This window comes from Mus musculus, chromosome 1, assembly GCF_000001635.26.
Source record: "Mus musculus strain C57BL/6J chromosome 1, GRCm38.p6 C57BL/6J".
Lineage (NCBI taxonomy): Eukaryota > Metazoa > Chordata > Mammalia > Rodentia > Muridae > Mus > Mus musculus.
The window spans coordinates 126,380,977-126,405,162 of NC_000067.6; the positions used below are offsets into that span (position 1 = coordinate 126,380,977).

The 24,186-nt window shown below is 41.6% G+C and overlaps 1 protein-coding gene across 21 annotated transcripts in view; it reads right to left on the reverse strand.

Annotated features, from left to right (window-relative positions):
- Nckap5 (NCK-associated protein 5) overlaps positions 1-24,186 on the reverse strand; it is a 917,161-nt gene that overhangs the window by 467,341 nt on the left and 425,634 nt on the right. For all 21 annotated transcript variants that reach the window (NM_176957.3, NM_001081756.1, NM_172484.3 and 18 more), the window contains one exon: positions 1,076-1,209. In NM_176957.3, the coding sequence (NP_795931.2) occupies positions 1,076-1,209 (134 nt within the window). The remainder of the gene's footprint in view (positions 1-1,075; positions 1,210-24,186) is intronic.

A 24,186-nucleotide genomic window follows, 5' to 3' on the forward strand; every position in this document is an offset into this window, starting at 1 on the left:
GACTTTCAAATAGAAGTCGTGCCATCGCCTGGCCCTATAGTAAATGACTAGGACTTAAAAGTAATCTTATCTTCTTAAAATAAAAAAAAAGAACATTATTCTTTATTTTTTTGGCTCCTCTTTATTTTTGGTATATTATTTGGTAAGAATATACCAAATAATTAGTACTGGGATGAGCATTAAAATCTTATTATCCTAGCTGGCCATTGACACAGCACACCCACAGAATCCAATCCATGGCAAAGCCATGAAACATCTGTTGGAGGTTGGTCTGGTGCTGCTTTTATTCATACGCTAAATACTGTACCCCAAGATCTGGTTGCCCCAAGAGGAGCAAATTCCCACCTGTACCAGCCTTTGTTGTGCAAACCTTACTCCCCACTTTTTCAATAAAATAGCTCCAAGCAATTACTGGGGAGAACAGAGAGAGGTGGAGTTTGAGTTACAGGGCTGGGAGCCTCCAGTAGGGCCAGAAGGGGGAGAGAGAGAGAGAGAGAGAGAGAGAGAGAGAGAGAGAGAGAGAGAGAGAGAGAGAGAGAGAGAGAGAGAATATGAATGAGAATCATGGAGGAGAAGATGAGAGAACAGGAGGTCTTCATTAGTGATGGACCAGCAGCATGTGCCAGAGTGAAATGCCCTCCCCATCCCAGGACACAAGGCTGGAGCAGAAATAGCCCAGGAAGATTTAAACAGCAAGTATTTGGGGTTCACAGATGGGGCAATAGCCAGCCCAGCTGTTAGAAAAGAAGATTAAGGGTTACCCCCAACCTCCCAGTAAGTGCCAAAGCCAAATAAATAAACCATAGTCTGAGTCTCATTCATTCAGAGCTAGAAGGGGATCAGCATAATTCATAATATTTTACACACAACATTTTGGGAAGCTACCACAGAAGTAAAGCCAACCATTTTGTCACAAACTTCAACTGTCAGGTCAAATTAAGTCCCAGAGGATCAAGATTGTGAAGACAATGTTTGTCAGACTTGGTGCACTTGCTGAAGGCAACAAAAAATCGTGCTCCCAGAAAGTCAAGAGGGGGCAGACTTCAGGCCCGCCATGCTCAAGGGAGAGCAGTACCTGGAAAACTGCTGCTGCAGGCCGAGCATCTGGATCCTGTTGCGCTCTGACTCCAGGGTCACCTCCCGCAGCCGCTCCTCACTCTGTAGCCGCAAGTGCCGTTCCTCTTCCAACTCATGTATCAGCTTCTCGTGCTACAAGACAGAGAAGGAAGGGCATGGCCTTCAGAAGGTGTATGTGTGCCAAAATGAGGGGCAGGGAGAGCTGATGGTACCTAAGAGCTAACCTGAGCTTGATGTTCATAGCAACAGACACAGACCTACATAAGCAGACTCAGACACAAACCTATCTAGACATAGACAGATGGAAACAGACACAAAGACCCACACTGCACATGAAATGATAACAGCTTTGTGCAGTAGTTTTTTTTTTACTAACCCCTTTTATAAACCAGGAAATCAAGAATCAAAGATCTCCTTAAAGATCACAGAAGCCCTGGCCTGAAGAAATTGCTTGGTAGAGAGAATACTTGCCTTGCAAGTATGCACAGGACCTGAGCTCTGATTCCTAGCACCAACATAAAAGCCATCACAGCAACAAGCACCCATAATACCAGTGATAGGAAGCAGAGAGAGGTGAACCCAAGGACCTTGTTGGCCAGGCAGGCATTCTAGCTGGAAAGGCACAATCTCTGCACAGTGAGAGATGCTGGATCAAAAAATAAAGTGCACAAGTGACTGGAACACATCCCCATACCATCCTCTGGCATCACATGAGCCCCTGTGAGCAAGCATAAACACACATGCACCCACATGATCGCAGAAACCAGAAGGTGGAAGAGTTTGAGGGCTGCATGGCTTGACTGAATGGACTGAAATAAGATTCCTTAAACCAAGTTGTCTTTTGTAAGGAACTATGACCCTAACCTCCCACCAAAGTCATAATTGTTCAGATATTAAAGCATCACCGTCTACTCAGAATGACTTCATCCCTTGGATCACTGGAACATCACTTAGACATACTGTCACTGTCATATTCCACTGCATAGAAAGACCAAGAATCTCAAGTTAATTAGACTAAATCTGACATCGTGGGTGAGAACCCCATATCCAGTCACAGACATGGAAGTTTTGAAAACCATACAAGCTTACGAATGTTCAACAAGCAGAATTAATTCAAAATAAAACAAGTACAAAAAAACCAATGCAATTCTGTCAGCCGGCATCCATGCCACATCGCGCAGGTTCCCCTCAGCCTTGCTTCTGAAGCGGGTACACCCTGCCCTGCGCATGCTGTTCTGACACGTAGGTCAAGTGACAGTGCCTGAGTGAGACATCCTGGCTCAGACTTAGGGTTCCCTGATTGTAAGTGGCAGTGTTTCACTGAACACACATATTGCCATTCATAAGCATAAGGCTTTAGTTACACAGGACAGGGGTGGTTTGCTGCCACCGTTTCTCAGCACGCTCCAAGCTGATTAGTACGTCTGTGTGCTGAACTATGTCCGGACACTTGCTTAATCTTGGTGTGGAGTCGCTGACTTCAGTTCAATGAATTCTACCTTGAGATTAGGACAGGATTTCTAGCAAATTCTGAAAGGAGTGCGGACATACCTGTGTCATCTTATACCATGTTTAATGGGAAGCATTACATTCAGCATTAATAAGTACAAAAATCAAGACATTCATCAACTCTGAAAACACGGAAGACATTCTGCGCACTGTGGTATTATATCAATAGCCAAGAGTTTTCATTCTTTACATCAAAACAAGCAAGGAATTCCATTTCATTGGTATAAAATTTTGCTTTTGTTTTTAGTAGATAGTAAAATACATATACACTGAAGAATTGTTTTTAAACAAATAGCTGTGATTTATAATCAGTTTGTGTTTTATTTTATATACCTGTATATCTATGGTCATATAAAATGTCTGTCTAAAAGGGGTCCTGATTAAAAAAAAATAATAATTAGCCCTGAGTGAGAATACAGAGTTAAGAAGAAAAATGCTCAAGAGCTGGTTTTAATTTTGTCCAACCAGTTTTTCAGAGGTTCAAAACAGACCAAGTCTGTTTGATTGCTTTTAAAATCTTTGCCAAACCAGGAGATCTCACAAATGGACACACATAACTGACAGAACTGTCCTGCACACAGCTCAGCTCCTCCATATAATATGAACTCTGCCACAGCAATGCTGTCCCCAGTGCCCTGTTTATGTTATTGGTTTTCAACAGCAACACTAAAGTGGTTATTGCTGCTAAATGGAACACTGAGTACAGATTATACAATGTTATGGTGTTGGGTATGGAAGGGTTCACCTTATAAGTCTTGCACAACTCTGTGAGGAAGAAGAGAAGTGAGGAGCTCCAAGTTGAGATAAATCAAGTTTGGTGACTCTGTCATGATGAATATTCAGTGTAACAAGCCGGTTACTTGTTATTAGCCATTGGGGGAAAAAAACACAGCAAAGTTGTAGTTTCTCCAGCTTGTTATTTTAAAAGTCTATTCATTATTATGTGTGTAAGTGTTTGGCCTGAACTTATGGCTGTGCTATAGAGAACCTAGGATCCATGGAGCTGGGATAAAGGCCAACAGAGTCCCTGGAACAGGAATTATGGATGGCTAGAAGGTACCTATTGGTGCTGAGAAAAAAAAGGGGGAGGAGGGAGTTCTCTGCAAGAACAGCAAGTGCTCTTAACTGATCTATCTCTCCAGAACTCCAGCTCTAATTTATAGAGATAAACTTATCCTGGGGACCATGAAGAAAATAAAGATTACACTCTAGAAGTATGTTGCCATACTCTGAAAATACACATCTTCTTGCCTCTGGGCTTTGACCATTCTCTTCTTCCCACTTAAAAGACCCTCTGAATCCTGGGGATATGGCTTAATGGGTAAGAGAACTTGCTGGTCAAGCTTGAGGATTTGAGTTTAACTTGCCAGCACCCACATTTAAAGTCAGGTGTGTACACATGAACCAGTTACCCCCATTAATAAGGGGAGACAGGAGGATCACTGGTCCTTAGCAACTACCATTCAAGTTCCAGGTCTAGTAACAGACCCTGTCTCAAGGGAATAAGGCAGAGAGTGATAGAACAGGACAATAGAAATCTGTCTCTGGCAGTTCCTCAGAAAATTGGACATAGTACTACTGGCGGATCCCGCAATACCTCTCCTGGGCATATATCCAGAAGATGTTCCAACTAGTAAGAAAGACACATGCTCCACTATGTTCATAGCAGCCTTATTTATAATAGCCAGAAGCTGGAAAGAACCCAGATGCCCCTCAACAGAGGAATGGATACAAAAAAATGTGGTACATTTACACAATGAAGTAATACTCAGCTATTAAAAAGAATGAATTTAAGAAATTCCTAGGCAAATGGTTGGACCTGGAGGGCATCATCCTGAGTGAGGTAACCCAATCACAAAAGAACTCAAATGATATGTACTCACTGATAAGTGGATATTAGCCCAGAAACTTAGAATACCCAAGATATAAGATACAATTTGCAAAACACATGAAACTGAAGAAGAACGAAGACCAAAGTGTGGACACTTTGCCCATTCTTAGAATTGGGAACAAAACACCCATGGAAGGAATTACAGAGACAAAGTTTGGAGCTGAGACAAAAGGATGGACCATCTAGAGACTGCCATATCCAGGCATCCATCCCATAATCAGCCTCCAAACGCTGACACCATTTCATACACTAGCAAGATTTTGCTGAAAGGACCCTGATATAGTCTCTTGTGAGACTACGCCGGGGCCTAGCAAACACATAAGTGGATGATGCTCATAGCCAGCTATTGGATGGATCACAGGGCCCCCAATGGAGGAGCTAGACAAAGTACCCAAGGAGCTAAAGGGATCTGCAACCCTATAGGTGGAACAAAATTATGAACTAACCAGTACCCAGGAGCTCTAGACTCTAGCTGCATATGTATCAAAAGATGGCCTAGTTGGCCATCACTGAAAAGAGAGGCCCACTGGACATGCAAACTTTATATGCCCCAGTACAGGGGAACGCCAGGGCCAAAAAGTGGGAGGGGGTGGGTAGGGGAGTTGGGGGGGAGGGTATGGGGGACTTTTGGGATAGCATTGGAAATGTAAATGAGGAAAATACCTAATAAAAATATTTTTTAAAAAATTAAAAAAAAAAAGAAATCCTTTTCTGGCCTCTACGCACAAATGCACCGGCAGATATCACACACACACACATGCATGCACACACACATGCATGCACACACACATGCATGCATATGCACACATTCATACATTTATATAACACTCCCTGAGACACCCCTGGGCTGTTCCCAGGTTCAGCCTCATTCTTCTCTCCAATCCTGAGTTCCCGCAGCACCCACTATATCCAATGCATTTGAGATCTATTTTCTATACTTTTTCTTTATAAATCTCCAGCTCTATCAATACTTGTCTGAGATTAGGATTATTTCTCCTATGCAAATATACTTTGTATTTTTAGAGCATTAGTGCACAGTAGTGCTGGAAATAAACATTTCTGCTTGTTGACTCTGGAGCTGGCTCTTTTGAACTCTACCAATCAGTTGCTTTTACTGACATCAGGACAAATCAGCATAAAATCCTTACCCTGTCATCTTGGAATATAGCATTCTGGATGCATGGAAAGGAATGGAAAGTGTATTTGAGACAGGAAAAAGTAGCAAAGCCAATTCTCTGCAGAACTGGTTAACAAGGAAATTTTTATGTTGCATGTTTAACATAATAAAAAAATAACCTAATCCTTTATCAGCATAACATAAACACAACACTTTTTATCTGATGTGTCACTATACAGAAGGATTGTGCACAGTTGCCCTTTTTTTGTAGAATTTGGAAGAGGTGGGTCAGATGGAAGTGGCAAGGATTGAACAGTTCAGAAGCACATGCAACACAAAGGGACAAGTTCGGCAGGTAGACCAGTGACCTCTCTTAATATGAAAGGAAACAAGAGGGGCTAGGGCTGTGGCTCAGTTGTAGAGTGCTTGCTAACATTCCCAAAGTCTGGGGGTCATGGCCAGAACAGAATAAACTGGGTGGCAATCTCTTGTATCTGTAATCTCAACACTTGGGAGGTTGAAGGGAAAAGGCAGAAGTTCAAGGCCATCCTTGGTTCCTTAGGAAGTCTGAGCCTCTCTTGGTGTACATGAGATTATCTCTAAAGACAGGAAAAGCATTATTCGATTTCTCAGTGAGATGTTGAAGGGGTTTCCACATTAATAAGGGACAACTTTATTTTCCATATGAATAATCTTTAGGTCAATTTGAAGATGCTATTTCAAATACAGAAACACACACACACACACATACATACATATACACACACACACACACAGGACAGAATCCTATAAGTTAAACACATCAGTGTAAAAATTAAACTAAAAAAATGTTTTCATAAAAAGGCTAGTTTTAATTTAAAAACCCTCTACCAGTTTCTAGCAAACCAATGTCAAATGGATCTAAATTAAGCAACAGTTACAGCATCTAATTGCTGTCCCGATTTTTGCTTTTCACACAAATTGCGATGTATTTTTCCACATAAAACTGTCTGAATTCAATATCTCCATTAGTTATGAAAGATTCGGTCATTCTAGAGGCTGAGATGCAGATAAAGAACTTCAGCATTGATTTTTTTTTTTAAAGCACGAACTGTTGGCTGTAACAGAAGAATCAGAATCAGATTTTGTGATGCTCAGATAAAAAGAGTCCTGGATATCTCCGCAGTGCTGATAACATCACCTGAGAAAGACAAAGCTTCCATTCTAGCTAAAAAAAGAAGATGATTTTTTTAAGTGGGGAGGGGGGGGAACAAAGGGTGACTTAGATAACAGAGATAAGGGCAGGGAGTAGAGCTGGGGTGGGCAGAAATTGCAAGGGTAAACAGGACGGATGGGCAACGGATGCATCTCAAAATGTCCATTATGCCAAGGTAGAATCCTGAAAGAGAAGCCACAGGTGAGCCATATAACATGACCAACTTTTCTTCAGTAAAAGAAAGCTCCAGGCTGGGAGACAATTCAGTGAATAAAGTGCATGTCCCCCAAGTGTGAAGGTCAGAGCCAGATGGCTAGTTTTACTAGCCCGATACACAAGCTCCAGGTTCAGTGAGAGACTGTCTCAGTGAATCCAGGGGAGAGTGAACTTATCAATTAGGATTCCGAATGAAGAACCAAATGTTGAGACTTAATTCATAACATAGAATCAGGTAAATTTTGTCTTGATGCCATCATAGAACTGGGAAAACAAAGAGTAAAAATGTGTGGAGAGTTATGCATACCTCAGAACACTACACATATTAATTCATGCAGTGAAGATGACATGAAGCTAACTATTCAAGTTGTCACTTTGATTCTTCCATGGGCTTCTTGTTCAGCTTTGGCAGAATGGTGGCATGTTGTTCATTAACGTGAGAGGACCTAGAATTACCTAGGAGACAAACTGAACTTTTCTACTGAAGAATTTCTAGATTCAGTTAATACAGGTGGGAAAATCCATCCTGAATGTGGAGGAATCCTTTCCATGGGCTCTAGTACTGGCTTGGATACAAAGGAGAAAGTGCACAGGGCAGTAACATTCAACTCACCTTCCTGACTACAGGGGCAATGTGACCAGCTACCTCACACTCCTGTAACCATGACAGACTGTATTCTTGAAGAGTGAGCCTATGTATGGACTTACCTCTAAAGGGCTAAGCTCTCCTCCAACACCTACCTTATATTCACCCATGTAAACCAGCCACAACCTGGAGAAACGTAATTATTAATGGTACCAATGTCAACAAGATGATGTGTATGCATGTTAGGGTCAGGGCTGGTCAGGGCATGGGTTTCCCACAGTAAGGATTTCAGGGGACTGAACTCCTATTTTCAGATCATGGGGTGAGATGCATGGTTTGTCTTAGCCAATGGAGAGCAAATGAGGCAGTTAAAAAGTAGATGTTTAACATCAGTTAACTGTGGAGGGGAGGGACAAAGCAGACCCCAGAGGGATCACAGCTCCCATTTCTATGTAGGTTTTAAAGAGAAACTCCAAGTCCAACTGATACTGGGACAAGGGAATCCATCCCTGGTGTGGACTCTGGAAACTAGAGACAACCTTTAAGAAAGCAAGGGGAGCTTGTGTTAGCTGTGAATGTCACTCATGAGCAATGCGTTCATGTCCTGCAAAGGGCTAATCTGTGAGGATTTCGCCTCACTGACTTTCTGATTTCAACAAGCTTCCAGAAAACCATATGTGATTTAATACCTGCTGCTGCTGCTGCTGCTGCTGCTGATGATGATGATGATGATGGGGATAATCGAGGTAGTTAAGACTTTGGTTGACAAACTGGGTGGTAAGTCTGATTTCTATAGTCGTTTGCCTAATTCAGAAACACTGTCTTCACAGAACAGATTTTTCACAGCGTTTTCTTTGCTTGGGATTTTTTTTTTTTTTTTTTTTTTTTTTTTTTTTTTTTTTTTTGGACCAAAGGCTCACTTCTCAACTTAGTTTATCGAACGCATCATTTACTTGGCCAATGGGCTCTTTGATAAAGTCAGTGATACATTCTACTTTAGTCACAGATCTTTCTCCATTGTCATGTTTAATTGATCACAATTAACAGTAGCTATTAATTATTCTATCCCCTCAGGAATTCTTGGGAATCAATTTTATTAAGTGCCTTCATACTTGACTACATCCCTAAATTCCCCTCTCTTTGCTTTGAGACTGTATATCCTGTACATAAAAGGGTGGCACACCAGTCTCTAAGCAATCTGGACTGTCAGAGCTCTGCTCTGATCCATCTTTACCATGGTCTTGGATAGATTTCTTTCATCTCCACTACTCTGTTCCTTTCTTGCCTCTCTACCTACAGGAACCAATGAAAAACTAAGACACTCTGTCGCTGACTTAATTTGGGGTGACACTTGGAAATGCTCTTTCTCTTCCTGCCTTATTACACAGGATTCCGAGGTCTTTCTCGTCTATCTTCTAATCCATGGGTAAATTTTCCATGAAGGTTAACACCTGCCTTCTTTTCTCAAACTTGATGCTTCTCTTAGAACACGCCCACCTAATTTACACTGTACCCTACATTCTGATAGGCTTTTTATTTCTCTTAGCATATTTATAATTATATACAATAGCTTCACTGTGAGATTTTCACACACATTCGTGCATGCACACATAACCCCTCACACACACATACACACACATGGCATTTTGATCATATTCTGATGTTCCCTCCCCACTTTTCCTCTGCATTTTCTCAACAGGTCCCCTTGTGCTTTCATGTCGTTTTAGCTTCATATTCAGCTGAATTTCATTAGAGCTGCTTATGACAGCATGGGAAGGAGCTACTTACAAGACCATGGCAAACGTACCAGAAGCGACACTGTTGAAGAATATGTCTCTTTTTTCCTGACATATTTAACATCTTTAACTAACGGCCTACAGGTCCTCATGGAAGGGTGGTACTTTCAGAGCCCCTGCCTCTTCTATGACAGAATATTGATGGGTAGAACTCATGAAGGCTTGGGGCAGACAATCACAACTGCTTTGACATAAAGTTCAAAGGCCAAATCCTGCTTAAAAGATAGCATCCCATAATACGCCATCCCTTCTACTTGTACCGTCTTTCTGCCTGCAGTGCCCTCCATGTTTCCTGAACCTTACATCTATGTCATCTTCTCTCATACTCTTACTGTTTAGCTCCAATAAAAACAAAACAAAACAAACAAACAAAAAATCTACATGTCACGCTAACACTTGCTAAGAATTCCATATACAGCTCTGTGTCACCTCCTCCAAATCACTGCGTGGTTAAGACGAGGACGAGACTTAGTCTTATGCTTGGTAAGAACCTACCCATCATAGTAGCAAAGCGCTGAGTGGTCCAAAACTGCAGTAAGTGCTTATTAAGGGTGACTGTCAGTGACCACTTTTAGTCTTAATCCTGATGCTAACAATAATATACAGATATCTTGATCTTAAAAACCTCATACAGTTTCCCCTGCTGGTTTTGTCCCATGTCCATAACTTTCTCCTGTGGCATGTAGAACGCAAATCCAAGTTGCTGTTTGTCTCACCTGCTCAGCCCCTTTCATGCATTAATTATTAAGTCATAAATTTAATTTCTGCTAGGGCTTGCCTTCCAGAGCATTTGCAATTGCATTTATTAAGATTGTACCTTTTCCACTCATTCAGTTCAGCCCCCTTCGTTTTGTAGATCAGTGAGAGAGGAAAGAATCCTATTTAGACTAGGAATCTTTATATTGCTGTCTTTCCTCAGTGAATGGGTGTAATTATGTGTATGGGAAATTAGAGTGTTTGCTATGGTAATTATTCACTCTTCTAAAATAAGAGAATAATTATAATGTCAACATCTGACTGTACAAGTTACTGCTGAAGCATTTAAGTCTGCCACAAAGTGGCTCGCAGGATCCTGGCAATTAATATTAATTTTCCACAAATGCTTTCTATTCATCTGGAGAACATTCCAGATGGCCTTCACACTTCCCATTGCCTGGCAGAGACTCTTCTTTACATAGAGCTGTTTCTTCAAGCAACGCTTTGAGAATAACGGGCCTGGTGTTTACAGGATCAGCTTCAAGAGTTTGAGAGCAGACAGATTACAGGAGAAAATTCACAATTTTTTAAAACATGATTTCCGGCAGTTTGCTTAATGGTTGTTGGGAAATGCAAACATTCGCATTTCATCCTGGAAAGGTCAGCTTAGAAGAGTTAAAAGATCGTCATGGAATCGTGAGCCAGCTACAGTTCTGTGCTTCAGTGATTCCTTTCACAGAATCATCAGCCTTAGGAGAAGGTAAAGAAAGGTATTACACACTGAAAGCTTTCTGTGTGCTAATCTGGGAGGGAAGCGTTATAGAAATACCATGTTTATTTTTAAAAAAATCATTAAACACTAATATATGAGCTGAATAAACATAGTGCATCCATCAATCAAAAAGGAAAATGTGTTTTCTTACAAGAACGCCTAGGCAACCATTTATGTGTACACATTTATATACACATGTTGCTATAGGCCTGCAGAAATCAGAGGTCAAATTTGGGTATCTTCCATAAACCCAGGTCTCTCACTAGCCTGGAACTCCTTAATTAGGCAAAGCTAGTTGGCCAGAAAGTCCTGGGATTCTTCTTGTTTCTGTCTCCCTGATGCTACAATTTGAAGCCAGTTTGTTTGTTTGCCCGTTTGGTTGGTTGATTGGTTGGTTTTTAATGTGTGTTCTAGGATTACACAGAGGTCCTTATACTTGTACAGTATCCGATTTACTTACTGTGCTGTCTCCCCAACTCCCTAAATGGCTCCTTTCAAAGTACATTTAGCCCTTGATCAATCATATAAATGAAGGATAATGTCATGACACAGGACTGGTCCCCAGTGACAGCAGTGGTGAGCAAATGAAGACATGATAAATACGATTCATAAAAAAATATGCCAGTAGGGACTGGAGTCAACACGTATAGAACACCTGCTTCGGTGTGGTTGGACACATGCTCACTGAGGAACTGCACAACATGGCTACAAGTCTACTGTGAGTGCTTTAAGCAAGGGTTAGGACCCATGCTGAGAGGGGCCTGCTTTGAAACTCCTAGATTTTCCCTAGTTCCCACCCTGGTTGAATGCTTAGCTCTCTCTCATTCACAAGTGTTTTTTTTTTTTTTTTTTTCCTGGAACATTCTATCAGATCTGTCTGAACACAGCAGGAGTTGCTGTACCACATGGCAACATTAGTGCCTTTACCTTGCTATAGAACTTATAGTCAAAGGGAAACAGAAATCCTGAAAGATTGCTTTGAATTGTTAAGGAAAAAAGAGGCCCTAAAAGATGCTTATTTTTCTAGAGTGACCAGGCACATCTCAGGTCTCTCTAGCAAGGGACAAGGGTCAACGCACTCTTAAAGTCACTCTCTGCAGATGGCTAGAAGAGGAAGGGGTTACTAAAGAATAGGGGACTCTTGTACCTAGGCTAAAGATATGTTTATGTTCACTTTGCACCTCCATTTATAAATTATTATATGTATATGTGTATACATAAATATGAGCTCAAAACTAAATCTGTGCCTGAATAAGACACAGTAAAAATGAATGCTAAACATTTTTATTGTTACTATATTAAGATCCTGAAAATTAGTCTTGGAGATTTTACCTCTTTCAGGAAATCATAAGGCTAAGTTATTTTCTGGGCATTGCATGTTATAAAATAGGACTGCTTCCCTTTAACAGGTAGAAAAATTCATATACTGTTCAACAAACATGTTTGAGAGAGCCTAGAAATCCCAGGAATCATTACCAAAGGATTAAGTCGAACACGTACAATGCAGAACGTTCCAATTTGTGTTTGTTAGCTGACATTAAGGGGCAGGTGCGCCACTCGTACACAGTGGCTTCTCCTCTGGGGTCGGAGGGAATTGCAGAGGACCCATTAATGACAGACAGTTCCCTGTACTGAACATCTTTTACAAGTAGTTGTTAACAAATAAATGCTATGCCAGAGAGATTCTGTCTTTATTTTTATGTTTAATACAGAAGGAATCTATTCCTTAAAACTGTGGTTGAAAGCACTGAAGCCATGCTATAGTTACTACCAACATCAATACAATAGATGACAAAGCAGGCATATAGACATTTAAGTGCTGAGGATATGGTGCAGGAGGTAGATTGCTGGCCCTAGTTTTGAGCCCCAGCACCATCTATGATGGGCTTGAGGAGGCAAACATATCTGAAATCCCAAACACTCCAGAGGTAGAAGCTGGAGGACCAGAGCTTCAAATTTATCACTGGCCTAAGGCAGCTGGGAGTCCATCGGCTACTGGAGACCCTGTCTGAGAACAGTAACAGGAAAGTAACATTTAAACACACCTTGTGGGAAGTAGCTGATGCACAGACTCATTATTGTTCTAAGGGCTATGAATAAACACCTGCTGAGTGCTTGGCTCTAAATGAAACAGCTCTAGGACCCCTTAAAGTCTCAGGAAACATCACGGAAGACGTGGCAGAAAGAATTTAAGAGTCGGATGCTGGGAAGATGCAGAGTAAAAGATACCTTCTGGACATGGCATAGCCATGAGCTCTGAATACTCATGAGCTCTGTTGCAACTGTGTTTCTCTGCTCAAGACTGAGCCTGTCAACATTTCATCATGGACGGGGAAGGGCCCAAGAGACCAGTCCTCCTGGATGGAATACAGACAATTAATGGCTGCTGCAGGGTGTGAGTATCATTTTTTTCAGTAGTGGAGCCACTAGTAAGTTGCCCCTGCTGTGTCCAGCATGTAAACAACAGTGATTAAACCCTGTGGGGGCTTGTCTGGAAGAAGGGGTTCACCAAGAGAAGGAAAGAGATGACAAAGAGTGGTGCAAATGACAATGATCAAAAGTCATTATATGTGTATGAACCAGTCAAAGGACATTAATTAATTAATTAATTAATTAATTAATTAAAATTACAAAAACATGCCTCCTTTATTCATGGAGAAATTGGAAAAACAATTATAGGGCATATGACATGAATGAAAGTAAGAGAAAGGAGCATGGTTATTCCTAACAGTACAAATGATAACTGGGCATGAAGTCCAGCTGGGTTCTAAGCATTTTCCCTAAATAATAGCCAGTAGTCACAGAATTGATGAACAATATGAGACAGTGGGCAGTAAGTGCTGTTTCTAATCCACTCCTCTTCTTCCTCCTCTTCCCCCTCCTGCTCCCCTTCCTCCTCTTGTGATTATACAGCACCTAAGGCTATAAGCACATAAGTAGGAGAGCAGGAGGATGGAGAAGGTCAAGGGTTGTGCACCGACAATCTGACCTCAGGGATCTAGAACTTGGCAGCCTCACTTAGGAGTTTTTCCTAGTAAATTTTCACAACTAGTGAACCAGCTCATGCATTTACATCTCTCCCTTCTAAAACATTGTTAGAGACTACAGAGTGAAAAGGTGCTTAAGTGTGTGTATATGTGTGTGTGTGTGTCTATGTATGTAAGTTGTCCTCTGACTTCCACATGTGCCCAAACAGATATATAATAAATAAATATAGTAATTTCAGAAAGAAATATTATACTTCAATCAAATTATGAAATCATTCCTGATAGAGGAATTGGCATATGTCTTAAGTAGGGTACCAGATGCAAAGTACTCGGGTTTTATAGGTTATTGCCTCTGTTTCAACTGCTCAGATATGCCCTTGACTATGAAACTGCTAGACACAGAAGATCAACAATGAATGTGTATGTGTATATCTAAATCAAATCACACCAATGTGTGTACTTGGGAAGCTAAGGCAGGGAGATGGATGTGAACCAAGAGGCCAAGACTAGGCTACAGAGTGAGACATAGTCTCAATAGTTTCGAATTTTCTCTCAAAAAGAAACATACATGAGTAGAGAGGAAGATAGTGTGCCAATAGTTTGTGAACCCCCTTTTATGATTTACTGGCAGGGAGTCAACCCAATGTGTTCTTTTTCTAAAAAGTAATCCACTGTTTTGTTGTTGGTGGTGGTGTTTTTCTATTCAAATTTATACATTCCCAGAAACAAAAACAACTAGATACCTCCTCCTGTACATGGAATGAAGCTTGATAACAACCATCAAAGATGAAAATTTCAGTTTGTGTTTTGGAGAAGGGATAAAGTGTTTGGTAGCTCTAAAAACATCTAATACCTGTGCTTGTACTTGTGCTGGGAACAATCCGTTATCTATCCCCATGGTTACGCTGCTGCAGAGAGACACCACCGGGTTCATGTAATACACAGAATCACATCTTCACCTCTAGTGCTACGCCATTAGCCAGAGTCTCTTCCCATTCTCACAGAGGCATGGAGAGTTCCTCTTGCTGGAGGGAGGAGTGCTTCCACAGTCATGAGCTACCACACTTACTTAGGACTTCAACTCAGCAGCAATTTACATGGAGCCCACTGTAGGCTTAGCCAATCTGGCCATTAGTTAGTTATAAATAGTGAACACAGCATATAGACAAAAACTGATTGGTTAGTCATTGTTAGAGTTTGGGACACTGATTGGGATATTGACTGCTCCCCATTTGTCTCCATGTAATGGACTTAATTCCCAGGTCATGCTATAGAAGGTGTTGTGGTCCTTTAAAAGGTGGGGTCTACTGAAATCCACTCAGAAATCATGAACAATCTCTCTCAAATGGGTTGAATGACTTCCACCAGCTCCACCAGTACCGCCCCTCTTCTCCCTGGGACCAGATGTGTGTGCTGTCTTCTAAACTGATCTTTAGCCACAAGGTCCCACCCTAACCATGGACCTAAACACATGCGGTCCATGTGATCTGAGATTTGAACTTGCAGACTTTTAAATGTCTCTTTTACTTTCTAGATAGCCCATACCAAGCACATCACCGTTGTTATGAAAAGGTAATGAACACAGTCAGACAAATGCATATTTTCTTTATCTCAAAGTCTCTAATAATACTCTGCAAGCTTTCATGCTGACAGATGCCAGCTCTCCCAGTGCCTTTCTGTATAATCCTTTTCCAAAGCTGACACAAAAAAATTTAAGTTTAGATACTCATTAAAAGCAAACAGGGCTGGGAAGCTGGCTCGCTCAGAAATGTGATTGCTTGCAAACCTGTGCACCTGAATTCAGATCCCCCAGAAGACACATCGAACATGTCAAGCAAGGAGCTGGTAAACTGCTCGGTGGATAAAAGCACTTGCCATCCAAGACTGGTAACTGTGTGTGTACAAATTCCTCTATAAACACACATACACATAATTGTAAATTAAATAAAACTTTTTTTAAAAAAAAAGCATAGATGTGCATATCTAAAAATGCATAGTAAAACCCTTCAATTGTATGGACTACAGAAGGCAGCTTCCCCAGCTTTCCTTTTCTACGTGCTAACTTAAGTCAATCTTCCTGCACCGTCAGTTATCCACTCTTCTCGATCACAGCTGGGGAGAAGAGTCCGTGAGCAGTCTGGAATGTGTGTAACCCTTGGGTCCTGCCATTTACCAGTAATTCCCTAGATCTGGTGTTTGGCTCATATTTTTAAAGACTTCAAAACTTCAGATGTCCTTTTGTCTGCTACTCATTGATTGCTGTTAAAACTAAATGTTTTTCACTCGGTAATCGATACTTCCTTACAAAAATACACCCAGGCATTGACAAACAACTCGGTGGCTGATTGCAGCTTTCCTGAGAGTGGGCAGCATGAAAAACTACTCTCTGTGAGTATTCGAAAAGATCACGCCAGTTCGGGTGTTTATTACAATATTTACATGGTCCTTACAGCTGGATCACTCCACTGTAGCAAGACTTTATTAAAGCAGACAGCTACTGAATCACAAGCTCTTGGAGAATAACAATTAACATGCCTTGGTTCTTCGTTATGTTTGAAAGCATGGCAGCCATACGGCCGGTGCTCAGGCACTCATGAGTGCATGTTCTCTTGTGATGAAGTCATTAAAAGCAACAGCTCCAGAGAATGAAGAAGAGGCGCTGGTTCAAAACAGAAACAATAATGACTTTATTTCATAAAACCCATCCTTCCAGACATGCTTCTCAAACAGAAAGTACCTACTTTCAAAGTTACTGGACTTTGAGGTCACCTCAAATGAGCATGCTTTGATCTGGGACTCTCATATGTCCAGAAATGTAAGTGCTCTGGCCTTTTAAAAGATTTGCCTTGGGCCAGCAAGATGGCTTTATATGTACATACAGAAATACACAAATCATATATATAGCATTGGTCTTCTGACTTATTCAAACATAGTCCAGCCTCTTCATGCAACTGGAACCAGGACTCCATGCATATATGCAGTGCTCATGCATGTAAGAATGGGACATAGATGTACCTTGTATCTTTCTCTCCTTCCAATGCCACTTCACTCAAACACCCAAGTACCTGAAGTACACAGGCCTCCTCTCCATTTGCTGGGGTTAAGTTGTTATGACATCAAACTCTTCCAAACACAACAAACAAGCAAAACCAGGCACTTTCCATTACATAGACCTTTAGTCAGTTATAGGATGCCCTCATCTTCATGTTTATTAGCAAAAAAGGAACTCTGAGAATAACAATTTTGAATCATTTGAACCTATATGATTTACCCATGACAAACAATGAGGAAGGTATTTGCAGCTTTTATGCAATTTTATTATTGCAGCTGAGAGACCACTCCCCTCAGAGTAGATGGGTTAGCATCACAATGAGGCAACTCAATGACCCAACCTGGAGGTTTCTCAAAGGATTCTTTCTTGTTCCAAAATAGCTTTTATGACATAGCTCAAAATTGCCACCAAGCAGATGGCCACACTCTGGTCAATCCCAGCCACCAGCATTCACTACGTTTATGCTTACAGTGCTCTTGGTACTCTAGGGAAAACCATTCAGTCTGTGAGCAGGGGGCTGAAAGCCTGTGGCAGGCATCTTGAGGCAGACTCTACTAATTTCTAGATCTCTATATGCAAACTTATTTACCTCCTCATAATGTATAAGAGAAAGAATAAGTCACTGATCTTATCATGACTAACGAGCAACTTGCAGGATGGATGCCAATGGGTCTCTAATTATACGAGAAAGCAATTGTAGAATATATAAAACTAGAATCACTTGTGAATCTCCTGATCGAGTTTAAAAGACCAATAAATTACAGGATACCAGGACGTTCTTTACAATCTCTTATAGAGAAGTGGCTTTAGAGTAACAGTGGCCATATAAAAATTAACTGCACAATTATGCAACCATAGGAATGGGCAATGCCTTCATTACCTGTCAGGGCCAGCCTGACCTTTCACACTACACATCTTAGTATGTGGCAAACCCAAAGAAAGAAAATCCACAGTTATTCATATCCCTTGATCCAATTTATTGAATGCAACATCTAGCTTATTCAAACAAGTGCTTCTAAGCCCTACTTAGACTAATCTTCCCTTACTGGCATTATTTATTTTTGCATGGTGATGCTGATCTTCAGTCTTAGAAGCCTAGGCACCAGAGGGAGGGACAGTAACTTTTAATGGGTGCAGTTAGATCTTGAAATTTTTTATCTGAAAAACCATAAAGCTTTTAAAAATGAATTTGCGGGTGTAATTGAGCCTCTAATAGCTGCTACTGATAGTAATTAAGGAAATCTCATTTCCCTAAATTAAACATAATGAAATGTTTTTCAAGATCAAATAAAACCAGAAAATGTTATCAGGGTGATAGGATTTGCCTCTGAAAGTGGTATTCTGGAGTCTGCAGAGAGGCCTCGGTTACTAGCAAAAGCCCATGGCAGAGAAGTGTTATGGGCAATGTGGAGGCCTGTTCTATAGCATCGTATCTGCTTTTATTGGTGGATAATGCATCCAAAAGCCAATATAGTGCCTGCTTCACACTGGGTGCCTATGAAAACCTAACAGGCATCCTGTAAAACTCTTCCATTAGTGCCTTCAAAGAGTTTGTTGTTTAATTAAATGTTGTCAGCATCTTCTCAGTTCAACCTATGCATTCACCAGACTTAATGCTTAATTTTTACATTAGTTTCGCTTTTCTTCAAGTGAAAATAGCATTTGGGGCTGCAGTGACTGCATTAACCTGGCTTCCTTTAACTCAGAGGGGGTGCTTCAAAGCCTGACTCCAAGATCAGGGACAGTTGAAAGAAAATATACCATAGTCGGAGGGCCTTTATCTATGGTGGGCTGCCAATTTTGAGTCCTGGAGGGATGCTCTTTCTGTCTGCGTAGAGAATCCCTTGGTTATCCCCATATGATAGAGCAAGAACTAAACCCCTTAATGTGCCCTTTTGATAAAGATAGAATGACAGGGCGCTGGCTAGATGGCTCGGCAGTTAAAGGGACTAGCCATTAAACCTGAGGACCAGAGTCTGAACCTCAGACTCAAAGGTGGAAACAAAGATCTGACCTCCAAAGTTACCCTCTGATCCTTCCATGCTGGAAAGTCACACAGGCACACACAGAAAACAAAATGTAAGCTTTTTATATATTCCCTATTATTTGCAAAGACATTGTGAAGGTTGGCCTTGGCTGTCAACTTGGCAGCACCTGGAGTCAACTAAAGTGTGAGTCTGTGACAATATTTCCAGGAAGGACTGACTAACGTAGGAGGAAGACCCTCCTCCAGAATGGGCAGCGGTCTGTGGGAGCAAGTGACATGTGTGAAGAGATCTGAGGGGCAGGCAGTACCGCCTACCTGCTTTCACTTCCTGCTGGTGTGAGAGCCCAGTCCACGGTTGCTGCCACCCTAAGCTGACCTCCTCGGTCTCCCAAGAAGGATGAAGGGCAGCAGCTCCCCAGGTCGGTCACTCCAGGCCCTCAGGTTGTGATTGCCGAGACTCCCACCTTTGTGGACTGAGCAGATCCCGAGTTCTTGGTTGCTCCTTACTTCTATGTTTTCATAAACAGTCCTTACACACTGTAAACCTGCTTGGTTCATCCCATTTCCAGAGACCCTTCTGTTTCCTGCTGGAGTCACATGCACTAGAGTCTCCTTAAATTCCAAAAGCAGAGTGCAACCCTTTTCTGTGGTGACTGCAGTGTGATTTTCAACACCTGCTTGGCTGTTTAAAACCACTGGTTGGAATTTTTTATGTTTGTGTGATTCTGGGGGAGACTGTTGGCAGAAGACTTGTCTTTAAAATCATTTTTTAAATTTTATTTTGGTAATTGCACACATGTATACAAGATATTTAAAGCACATATACCCTCCATTCTCTCTCTCTAACTCCTCTATGTCTCCCATGTCCCCCTCCCAAAACTATCTCCACTATCTTCATCTCCCCCTTCCTCCTATTAAACTGTGGAGCCCAATCAATGCTATCAGTATATGCATGGGTGTGGGGCAATTCCGTAGAGCATGGGAAACCTAACATGGGTTAGGAAACTCAGAGGGGAGCAATAGTTCCTCAGTTCAAGACAGGGCGGCATGAGCTCCTTGACGACCATGATGGAAATCTACTCATCTGGTCTTGTGAGGGTCTTGTAGCAGTACTCATGATGATATGAGACTGCATGGTAGTTGCAGAGCAGGAACACATAAAGAGTGTTGTCATCTGATCTCTACATGTGCCTTGTGCTGTGTGCACATGCACACATGCATGCACACATACACACATGGAAACACACTAAACATATAGATATATAATTTTAAATTATATATATTTTTTTTTAATTTGTTTTTAATTTCAAGAAAAAGTCAGCTGTTAAGATGGAGAACTTACTGAACTCCACTTGGAATTTATACCCCACATAAGCAAGAACTCTCATTTGAATGAGAGTATGAGAATCTTAAAAGCGTAAGAGGCAAGGCTGTATATTTGGCTAATTTCATACTGTGTTAATTATAGAATATCACTGTGTGTGTGTGTGTATGTGTGTGTGTGTATGCTTCTGTTTGGGACATTTTAATCTGTTTTAAAAGAAGTTTTCATACTCCTGTCCACAAATATGACTCAGCAGTCTCAGATATCAGGAGTCCCCACATTAGTTTAGCACCATTGGGGCTTCAAGCCTTAGTTCTACTTTTCCATTTGGCCTTCTTAATAAGAAAAAAGCGAGAACAGGACTTGAAAATGCCCGGAAGAGAAACAAAGGCCTTGTCTTAAGCACAGAGCAGTCATCAACACCATTACTAAAGACATCAGTTTTCAAATTAAAAGAAATTGGAGGTGCAACAGCGATGTCTAGTGGTTAAGAACACTTGCTGCTTTTGTAAAGGATCCAAGTTTGGTTCTTAGCACCTCTTTCAAGTGGCTCCCAACCTCCTGGAACTTCTGCTCCAGGTGATCTGATGCCCTCTTCTGGCCTCTGTAGGCACCTGCAAATACTTATATGTATACATAGGTACATACATATAAATAATAAAACTTTTACAAACTGAATCCAACAGCCAAATACTTTCCACCTTAGAAAGTGTCTCGCCACTTGCCTTCCCAATAGCCCACATCAAGAAACATGGTGCCAGCTAATTTTTCATGGAATATTGAGAGATAGTACTAAAGTTATTACTACACAATATAAGGGATTTATATGTAGGTCAGCAAAAGAGAGTATGAATTTCCCAATGAGAGGGAGGTAGTCAGAGAGGGGAATACTGTTTCACACACATAATACTAAGCAGAATCTGAGATGCTCTTTTGGAAATTGGACAGCTTAGTCTCTGTGTTCTGCTCAGTCTTGATTAGGGAGGTCTCACTGGAATTTATTCAAGGCATGATTTATTTGTATATTTGCGATGATGATGTTCTTTAATCTCAGTATCATCTTGGAAGTAGCGACAGACAGCAGCAATGTGGGAAAGATGAAGGAAACCATCTCTCTTCTCTTCTCTCTCTGTCTCTCTCTCTGTCTCTCTCTGTCTCTGTCTCTCTCTGTCTCTCTCTCTGTCTCTGTCTCTCTCTTTCTCTCTCTCTCTCTCTCTCTCCCTCTCTCTCTCTCTCTCTGTGTGTGTGTGTGTGTGTGTGTGTGTGTGTGTGTAAGCACTTATGTGCATATGTACACATGAAGGTTAAATGAAAATTTCAGTTGTCATAGCTTAGCCACAGTGATTATGAACTGTAATTATCAACTTGACCCAACGTAGAAACACCAGAAATGATGGTGGACTGTTTAGATTAGACAGTGGAGGTTGCTTTAATCAAGGTGAGAAGACCACACACATTATAGGTGTCACTATTCCTTGGGTTTTGTCCCTGGACTGTATGAGTATAGAGAAGGGGCTAAGGACCAGTAGACATGCACAAATTTACTTCTTATTGCTCTTGACTATGGATGGGACGTAACTAGATGCTTGAAGTTTCTGTCTTGTTTTCCCCACAGTGATGGAGTAACCTGGAATTGTGAGCCAGAATAAACACTTTTCTACCTAGATTGCTTTATTTTATCAAAGCAAGAAAAATAAAACTACAGAGGCACCTTCTACATTTTGCTCATTGGCGTGGAACTTCATCAAGTTGACAAGACTTGCTGGTCAGTGGGCTTGCAGGGTGAGATCTGCCCCTGCCCCCATCTTGCTAGTGCTATGCATGCACTACCCCACCTTGGTTTACACATAGGTCTGGAGATCAAACTCAGGATCACACACTCGAGAGGCACATGCCTTACACCTAAGTTGTCTCTGCAGCACTCCTCCAATATGCAACTCCCTTTGAGTCACGAGTTAAGAAAACACTTTATGGTGTATTCATTCACTTGCTTGTTCAGATTCTGTTCCTGAGACACACAGAAGGAACTTCTGGCTACAACACTAGATCCAGGTATCCTGATCACACCTCAGAAGAGCAGTGACTCTCCATTGCTAAAATAATCCTGATCTTGCCTCATGACAAACTCTTCAAGTGTACATACCTTTAGTGCTTTCTAGTTTTCATTAAGATAGATAAAAATTTGAGAAATAATGCTTTTCAAAATTAAAATTAGGTCAGCATTTGGTTCAACAGCATAAACTTGTACATTGTTGACCATTGTTTACTGAATTAATCAATCAACTATAGTTACTGAGAACCTTCTGATACATGAGGTACTGGCATACACTGGAGAGTAGTTAAGAAACAAACAACCTATAGAATTTGCTCTTAGTGACTCGGGGAAGGGCATAATGAACCACCCAGGACATCTACACATGAATCCCTAGAAACTGCAAATTCAACAAATGCAATTTTGCAGATGTCATTAATGTTATAGACTTTAAAATAGAGATGTTGTGCTGAGTTATAGGACCCATATAAAAGAGCTAGAAGAAGTAAGTCACCAGCACCAAAAGGGCACCATCCTATCCTACAAGGTCATAAAACCAGATTCTGCCAACAACATGGCTGACTTTAGAAGTAGTTCTTCCCAGGAGCTCTAAAGAAGAGCCCTGTGGGCACACACCCTTAATTCAACCTTAGAAGACATGGGACAATGAAACCCATCAACCCAGCTCCAGAACTTTGGATATGCATGTTTCTTCAAACATGTATTCTGAAAATAAACCATCCCTCTAGGCTCAGGTATTTGAACCCCTAGTTCCCAGCTACAGTTTGGAAAGTCATGGGATTTTAGGAGGTGGGGCCTCATTGGAGAAAGTGGGCCACTGAGGGCACACCTTGGGAGTTTATTGTCCAGCCCTACTTTCCATTGTTCTCTGTTCTCTAAACAAATGCAGTGTGACCAGCCAGCTTCCTGCTCCTGGGACAATGCTCTCCCTTCCTGCTATGCTAAGAAAGACTCCAGCCCTCACAAACTGTGAAACAAAATACATTGCTCTCTCTTAAGTTGGGTTTTTTTGGGGGGTGGGGTATTACATCACTGCAACAAAGAGCAAATGAAACACAGCCAGATGACTGTGGCAACATTAAGAAATGAATACAAAGGTCCAGGTTGTGACCCACACAAGGGCAGGGTCCTCCAGAGTCATCCCTCACACCACTGAGTGGAGCAGGCAGGGTCTGGGAAGCACCATTGGCACAGTCCTGCAAGGTCCTGTTTGTTTCACAGTCCTGCAAGGTCCTGTTTGTTTCAGGCTGGGTATGGAACCCAGGGTGGTGTGTGCAAAGCAGCCCTCCTCTATCACTATGTGTGGCTCCAGTTTCCTAAATGTTCTGAGAGGATTCGGGAGGAAAATAACATTGGTCCAGCTTGTAATAGTTGCAGAAGGTTTTATACAGGAATAATATTTAGGTTAGGTGAAAAAAATGATACATTCACATGAAAACAGGGTAAGCATTTCAAAACAGAAAGGGGGAGAAAGCAGGAGGGATAAAAAAGAGAGAAAGGGAGGGGGCAGAGGCAGGATGGCAGTGCTGGACAGAGGCAGAGGCAGAAGGAGCAGGTAAGCTGATAGGACTACGATTGCATGACTGTGTGCTGCTTTGAATTCTGTTGCAGAAGACGGGGGGGTGCTTAAAGGAGAAATGTTTGGCTCACAACTCCCATCACTGTAAGGAAGTCCTTGTGGTGGGAACTCAACCCATCTGATTCTATCAAGAACAAAGAGCAATGAAGCCATGCAGCCTTGCCAGTGCGATGCTCCCCACTCTTCTCCACTGAGTTCTCCACTGAGTTCCGTGGCAATACCCGCCTTCAGGGTGGGTCTTCTCACCTCAATTAAGTTTAGACAGTCCTCACCCAGACAAACCAGCCAGCCAACCTGTGACAGACAATCCCTCATTGGCATTCCCTTCTCCAGTGATTCTAGGTTGTGT